Here is an 8,028-nt window from a genome sequence, read left to right on the forward strand (position 1 = left end):
CAGTGTATCAAGAACTGGCCTGTTCTGATCTCAGTTTCTGAACAAAATCAAGATAAAATAAATGGCACAGTCATGGCCAAAATCTTCAACATTTAAATGCTGAGGAACAGGAGTTAACCATGACATGGGTGTCCAGCAATGATCCATCTATAATGCCAACTATAATGAACTTCAGAGCAAAGGAGGAACCATTCGAGAAATGTATGTTTGCTAAAGATGTTTTAAAGGAAGTCACGCCAGTGAACTGGTGAAAGTCACTTAAGCACCTGGATTTAGAGACTGTTGAAGTAATGGTTTCACTTTTAATAGCAGTAACTTCCTCTGCTGGCGTAGAAAGAATATTCTTTTCCTTTGGACTCTTTCACTATAAACTGAGAAATCATTTGGGACTGGATAAAGCAGGAAAGTTTGTTTTTCTTTTCCAGATTATGAACAACTAAGAAGATGACTAGGGATTTAAATCAAATCCACCCTGTTTAGAACTGTCATTCTAATTAAATGGCTCTTTTATATTACCCATTTCACATTATATAAACCATATTGAAATATTCAGTCTAGCTCTGCATTATTGGGCTGCACAGTTGCTTCTTTCTCAGGGTCTGGCCTAAGCAGAAGATGAAAATTGGCCCACATCTGGATTCGGACCAGTGAAATTTACCAGCATTTCCCTGTAATTTACTAGGAAATTGGCAGTGATAAAAAAGCATATTCTGAACATCACTTCCAAAAATGCGCCAAGACATCTTAAACTCAACCATCTTGTTAAATAAAATATAAATGGTTTTTAGGCACTACATTTTCTATTAATAAAAGAAATGTTAAAATGATACAGCAAAGCTCATTCTGCAATAACAAATGAACTCTCCTAGAATGTCAAAAATACTTATTCATTCACAGCTTCCAGCATTACGCAACTAGATGAGACCCTTACTGTAATGAGCTGACCTTAAAGACAACTGAAGTTCCAGGCAGTGACAAATGTGGCTGCCTGCCTGTTAACTGCTGTACACTGGCTTTAATCGATAACCTGTTCTAAACAGCTTCACTGGCTGTTTTCTGATATGTTGTGTATTTCATGGGCTTTTAAAAAAATCAGTGTGTTTTCCTTGTTGTTGTCTGTTGTTAGCTGCCTTTGGTCTTTGGAAAAAGACAGGACACAAATGTTTTAATAAACAAACAAGAATCCCGTGACTGCAAGAACAATTGTTCCTCCCATGCTGACTCCTCTCACAGGTGCTTATATTTCTACACACCACCAACAGAAATCTTTTGACAAACCATCTTCTCTTTCTGACACATCCTGCCAGTCTATCTCAATTGCTTGTTGCTTCCTGCTTCTACACTGCATTCCTGACCCCCAAAAGTTCTTGCAGCTGTTCTCTGCCAAAAGAACCAATACTGATAGAATAATTTTTAGATATATTTTTAGTATGTTTGCTAGTTGAAAACAGAGAATAATATTTTAAATAGGTATTCATTATTCATGAAACCATTAAGATTATTTGTATAATCTTTTTTGAGAAGGTCTGCTGTTTTTACCTACAGAATTCTTGTAAAGGGTAGTCAGTATGAGGCTGGCAACCAAGCAGAAACTCTTCACGAGGGGAGGGGGTTTGCTAATGTTGTAATGAGCTAATTTCACTTCTGGCACAATTGGAAGTGACGTCAAAGTGTCATCAGTGACTGTACCATTTGGCCAAAATGCTATGGTGTAAACATAAAGTTTTGACCAAACGCTAGATTTGGCCAACATGCTGACCAATGTTCCCTCTAAGCTGTGGAGTCCTGTGAGCAAAAATTCTACCTTGCGAGCTACTGGCATTAAAGTTGCAAGTGAGCAATTTGGCTACTGCCTACATTGGTTTGCTCTGGAGCCATCCTTCCTGAGCTGAGGCAAAAATGTGTGAGTCGGAGGCTAAAAAATGGTGAGCTAGCTCACACTAACTCAGCTTAGAGGGAACACTGATGCTGACATCACTTCCAGACACACCAAAAGTGATGTCAACATATCAGGACCAGTGTTCCCTCTTAGCTGAGTTAGTGTGAGCCAGCTCACCGTTTTGTAGCCTCCGGCTCACACATTTTTGTCTTGGCTCAGGAAGGAGGGCTCCAGAGCAGACTAATTGATGCATCAGCCAAATCACTTGCTCACAACTTGCATGCCAGTAGCTCACAAAGTAGAATTTTTGCTCACGAGACTTCACAGCTTAGAGGTTGCATTGATCAGGACATTGACTCTCCCCTAGATTTTTTCCCTGCCTTCCAGCTGATTGGCAGCAGGAAGGGTCTGCTGGGGGTGGTGGATCTCTTGTCCCCAGTAGGCAAATGGTATTCCAGCCTTGACCCATTGAATTGGGTATGAGTTTTGCCATTCATTCAATGAGAGGACTGCACCTAAAAGCATCTTAATATCTCTAATTAATAAACAATGCTAAGAGTTCATATCAGTGATATTTTATGTAATATAAAAGGCAAAAATATATAGAAAAGAGAGATTGTCTCTGATAAACAGAACCGTTACAGCAGCACATGCTCTTATCCCCGTTGGCAATGAGAGTCAAGCAGTACTCCCCCCCTGTATGGGTCATATTCCTGCCATTCAGATTGCTGAGTCATGGAGGGTGTAAATAAATTGAATTTAAGGCTGCCGAATATCCCTTCCCTTTTTACTTAATAACTGAACATGTTGCTGTAACAAACTCATGAATATAACAAAGTTAAAATAGTTTAGAACTTGCACAAGCAGCAAAAATTATTCACCCATTCTTATGGAATGCAATGCATGCAGGCACATATAAGTGGGCTGAGGTTAAAATAAGGTTAATTTAGAAGTTATTTGTAATATATCAAAGTGCCTTCCTGTGTCATAGGCTAATAAACACAGGGGGAAAACTATGTCAGACAAGCTGTAATGATGTATAAATAATTCGTTTGGGCTGGCAGAAAGTGTATCAGCTCAACCCATCATATTGTATGTAGTCACACCACAATGTGAAAAGCTCTCAGTGGCAAAAGTATGCTGTTGTGGTAACAGCGTGCCTTTAACCTTTCCAGGTGACAAAAGAGCAATCAGGCAGATAGCTGCTTGAGAAGACTGCCAACTTCAGCTTGGAAAAATGCTGGAGATTTGAGGGAGTCCCTGAGAAGGGAGCTCAGAGGAGATGTGATGCCCTACAGTCCACCCTCTGAAGCTGCCATTTCCTCATGGGAATGGATCTCTGTAGTTGGGAGACCAGATGTAATTCTGGGAGAACTCCAGGCCCACCTTGAGGCTGGTTACCATAGTTCTTGGTGCCATATGAAGATTTGGTAGCTGAGACCAAGGCAAAATAGAAAATGCCCCGAACTGTCCCCTCGCAAGAAAGAAGATCTGCTACAACAGGATAAGGGTGCCTGGTAGGCTTCTCACCTCCCCTACATATGTGGCCCTAGATTAGATTGGTTAAATCGGAATTGTAAGCCGCTCAGCGCAACTAGGGGGTGAGCGGGATATAGAAGTTGAAGGAATTAAATAAATAAATAAATAAAATAAAAATCACATGGATGGGGGGGGGGAATCCTGAGAGAGCTGAAGTGGCTGTTTTCACTTTGAAAATGGCAGAAAAGTACCAACAGTTTTTTTGTTGTGTCAGAGTGCAGTCCCTCCTGAACAGAAATGATCTTGCTGCTGCTATCTGTGCTACTGTAATATCCAGACTTGATCACTGCAATGTGTTTATGCAGGGCCATTTGGAATCTAAAGCTAGTCCGGAACAAGGCAGCCCAATTATTAAGTGGGACTGAACAAAGGGAATACATATTTCCAGTATTAAAAGAACTTCGCTGAAGTTAGCGTTTGTAAAAATTTCAAAGTACTAGACCTAGAAACCTCTAAATGGTTTGGAATCTCAGCATCTTAGGTCCCTGTATGAAAATGCCCATCAGCTAAAATCTAACCATATGCCTTTTAAAAAATGCTTCCACCTTCAGAAGTTTAGGCAGGGAGTCTCCAGGGAAAGGGCCTTTTCTGTACCAATGACTGTATTTATTTAAATAAAATATGTATATCTAACTTTTCTGCCATAAGATTACACACAAGGTGGTTCACAAGTTGAGACAAAAACATAAAATTATTTTAAAAATTCAAAACATAAAAAAGATCTTAAATGGCAGCAGAATAAAAGAAAAATCATCCAGCAAAACCCCCAAAACAAAAACATCCACCCAGTCATAAAAACATGAAAGATAAAATAGTAGCAAAATTAGCAGTTACAGAAGCCTCCCTTCCACACAGTCCAATTCATTTGGCACTTAATATATGTACCAGATGAAGGTGACCTGTTTATTTGTGCTGTTAATCACATATAGATTCAGGGAAACCTTGTTTGTTTGTTCTTTAAAAATGAATTTTATTCCAAGTTTTATTAAATCTATATTCCTTGAATGTTAACTTTTTTTCTGTTTTAGACTGTTGATTGTGATCATCAGCTGCACTGAGTGGCAGAAAGGTGAGATTAAAATCCTTATACAAATAAATGCAAAGCTGTTTTTTTAAAAAAAACAACAACAGATAAAGTCAAAAATTCTCTTTTAGCATTAACAGTAAACAACAACCAGGTCACTGAAAATGATGTGCAGTTTGCACAGGGAGAATCATGCCTAGTTTGCTAATATGCACTGTTTCTAATTTTACAGTCTATCATAGAATGATGTCCTTTTGACTGACTTTTCTCCCAGATCATCAGTTTTGCTTTTATGGGAATTGTTGTGCTTTATGACTTTGTTTCAATTTGTTTTGAAGTATAAATTCAAAATTTATTTTTTTCCCTCACTGAAAAACCTCAGAGCAATATTTTGAAGTATGTTTTCTAATTCTACTTACTGCACAATATATTTACTTACCCCCAACCAGCATTATACAAATGGAGAAAATCTTTTCAGCGTCCGTATTCGCTGAAACATTACCAAACCCAACACTGGTGAGGCTGCTGAGTGTGAAGTAGAGGGCAGCTATGTAGGCACTTCTGAGTGTTGGGCCTCCTAATGTAGTATTGCCATAGTATGGAGACTCCAAACGTTTTCCCAGCTCATGAAGCCAACCTGGAAGACCAAGAAACAGCCCATCATCAAATGAGATACCAAAGTACAAATTCAAAATACAGGCTATTTAGTATCTGGTTTTGGGGAGGGTTTATAGTTTAGCCCAGTATGGATGGCAGCCCCACATAGAGATATGCATCAAAATAAATAAATCAGTATTTTTTTGGATCTAAATTGGAGCCTAAAATATCAGTATTCCCAGTTTCCTGGGTTCCAAATACCATTATGTAGCTTTGTAGATGATCACCAGTGCCTTGAATTGAACCCAGTAACTGATAGGTAGCCAATGAAATGACTGCAGATCGGGTTTAATGTGCCTACTCCACTTAGCTTCCAATAGAAACCCATCCGCTGCATTCTGTACCGGCTGGAGTTTCTGAGTTCACTTCAAGGACTGGCTCATCTAGGGATAGGGCAGGGTATGAATTAAATTAATAATAACAACAACAACATAAAGGAGATAAGGCCTTCAGTGTAGCTTCCCCAGTTCCTCAGTCTGGACCAGTTATTCATCCAACATACTTTGGGTTTTGAAGATGGTACCTAAGACTTCTGGTAAAAGAAAAAGTTGAAGTATGCATTCTAGGCCAAACTATTATCAGCTACACCAATATAGCCATTCTAGTATACCATACAAACCTTTTGTCATGTACATGGTATGTGGCTTAAAGTGACTGGATAAACTGCATGGCTGACTGCATCTGAATCCTGAACAGACCCAAAGAGTCTAAAGGAGAAGTTGGTCCCTGCCACACGGGATGGCTGAAACCAAACTTGAGACGCCGCGGCGGGATCCCACGGATCCCCTCAGCCGCGGCGCATCGCTCCCCGGCACGATCAGATGCCGGGGAGCAAGAGTCCGATGGGAGGGGGAGGCTGCCGAACTGTGCATGCTTGAGCATGCGCAGTACGGCTGGGAGCTGAGATGTGGCGGCGCAAGGATGTACAACCACCTAGGTAGGTGGTGTTTTTTTGCTGCGCAGTATCGGTGTTTGGGACGGAACAGGGACGGCAGGCAACGATTCCCAGATGTTGCCGTGGGATCGCGCCCGTTTGCTCCGTCCCCCTCCCATCCCAAAATGCCTCATATGAACAGGACCGTTATTTATTACTGAAAACATATATTGAAATGTACAGCAACAAGCACAATCTGACATTTAAGTCTAACAACTCTTGCTTCAGCATCATAATCAAGCAATTCATTGTATTAAAGATATTACAAATTCAGCCACAATGGGTAAATAGGATTTGGGTCTGCTTCTATCACTAAGGACATTTTGCAGACCAATCCTAAAACATGCCAGATCAGCCAAATGCAGATCTGAGGATGCAGAAGCCTGCAAGTAGAGTTGTACATCATAACAAAATCTTGTAAATCTTGCTGCAAACAGATACACCAACAGCACACATGTTTATGACTGGGCTGCTAGATCTGGTGACCGAAGCTGTGAATGGGCAATGCAGATCTTTCTACAAACCTGAAAAGAACCCCAGGTTTGCAGAAAAATGTGAAATCTCAAAAAACAAATCAAAACCCAAAAACAAAACCCTCAACCCCCCCCCAGACAAAAAAAAAATTGGGGTTTATAAAACCTGAAAATGGTAAAAGGATAGCCTGTAGCTTTAAGTAGTGGATTCCCTCAGTGGCTGTTCCTAGGAAACTACAGTATTCCAGGCTGGGTTTCTCTGAGTAATAAGGCAGGAGGAGAAGGCAGGGTCTATTTTGGCCTTTGAGGGAGGGGACAGGCCTGACTAGGGTTGCCAGCTCCAGGTTGGGAAATTCCTGGAGATTTTGTGGTAGAGTCTGAGGAAGGCAGGGTTGGGGGAGGTTAGAGTCTGAGGAAGGCAGGGTTGGGGGAGGTGAGATGCCTCTCTCAGATATAATGCCATAGAGTCCACCCTCCAAAGCAGGCATTTTCTCCAGGGAGACAGACCTTTCTCATCTGCTAATTTGGGGGGATCTCCAGGTCCCACCTGAAGTTTGGCAACCCTAGGCCTGGAAGCAACCTCTGGATGACTTGATATCACCCAATCTGAATAACTCAACTAGGCCTGCCTGCTTGCTATAACAGCAGCCACCCTATGAAAGGCAGTTAGCGCTTAGGAGTAGAATCTGAGAAACCTGGGTTCGAATCCCCACATTGCTGTGGAAGCTCACTGGGTGATTTTGGACCTTGCCTCACAGGGTTGTTGTGTGGACTGTAAGCTGCTTTGGTCCCCACTGTGGAGAAAGGAGGAGTAAAAACGAAGTAAGTAAATTATAAAGCTGAAGATGGGAGGCAGATAAAAGGTAGTTTGGCGAATGGCTGAGAAAGAGAAAATGAGGCAGGGAAAGGGGAGTGGTTGAAGGGGTTGCCAAGAGGAGGGAGAGGGGAAATTATGTGGGGAGGGGGATACAGGGGAAAGTGACATGCCCCTTCACAAGTCCATGAGGGTTTGCCACCATGCAAGTGGTCCTGGGCCAGTGGCTGGCACCACCTGACTGTACCATAGTTTTCCTAGGTAGAGGCTGCCAAGGGGGGAGGGAAAGCTGAAGACAGAGGGACCAATAAAGGTAGGTTGGCTGCGGTTGGCTGTTGGGTGGGAAGGAAATAGGGTTGCCAACTCCAGGTTAGATAGTTTCTACAGATTTGGAGGGTGGAGTCTGGGGGATGTTGGTTTTGAGGGGTATAATGCCATAGACGCCATCCTCCAAAGCAACCAATTCCTCCGGGGAAACTAGGGTTCCCAACTTCCAGGTGGGGGCTGGAGATTGCTTGGAATTATAAGTGCTTTCCAGATGACAGAGATCAGTTCCCCTGGAGAAAATGTCTGCTTTGGAAGGTGGACTGCGTGGCATCATACCCTGCTAAGGTCGCTTCCCTTTCCAAACCTTGCCTTTCCAGGGCTCCACCCCCAAATCTCAAGGAATCGCCCGGAATTTCCCAACTGGGGCAACCCTAAGGAGGG

General features: G+C 42.1%; 1 protein-coding gene across 1 annotated transcript in view; it reads right to left on the reverse strand.

The window, feature by feature from the left end:
- KCNH8 (potassium channel, voltage gated eag related subfamily H, member 8) overlaps window positions 1-8,028 on the reverse strand; it is a 275,136-nt gene that overhangs the window by 57,442 nt on the left and 209,666 nt on the right. The window contains exon 8 of the mRNA XM_015426954.1: window positions 4,882-5,079. Coding sequence (XP_015282440.1) covers window positions 4,882-5,079 — 198 coding nt within the window. The remainder of the gene's footprint in view (window positions 1-4,881; window positions 5,080-8,028) is intronic.

Source organism: Gekko japonicus, unplaced genomic scaffold, assembly GCF_001447785.1.
Source record: "Gekko japonicus isolate JY-2015 unplaced genomic scaffold, Gekko_japonicus_V1.1 scaffold162, whole genome shotgun sequence".
Taxonomy (NCBI): Eukaryota; Metazoa; Chordata; class Lepidosauria; order Squamata; family Gekkonidae; genus Gekko; species Gekko japonicus.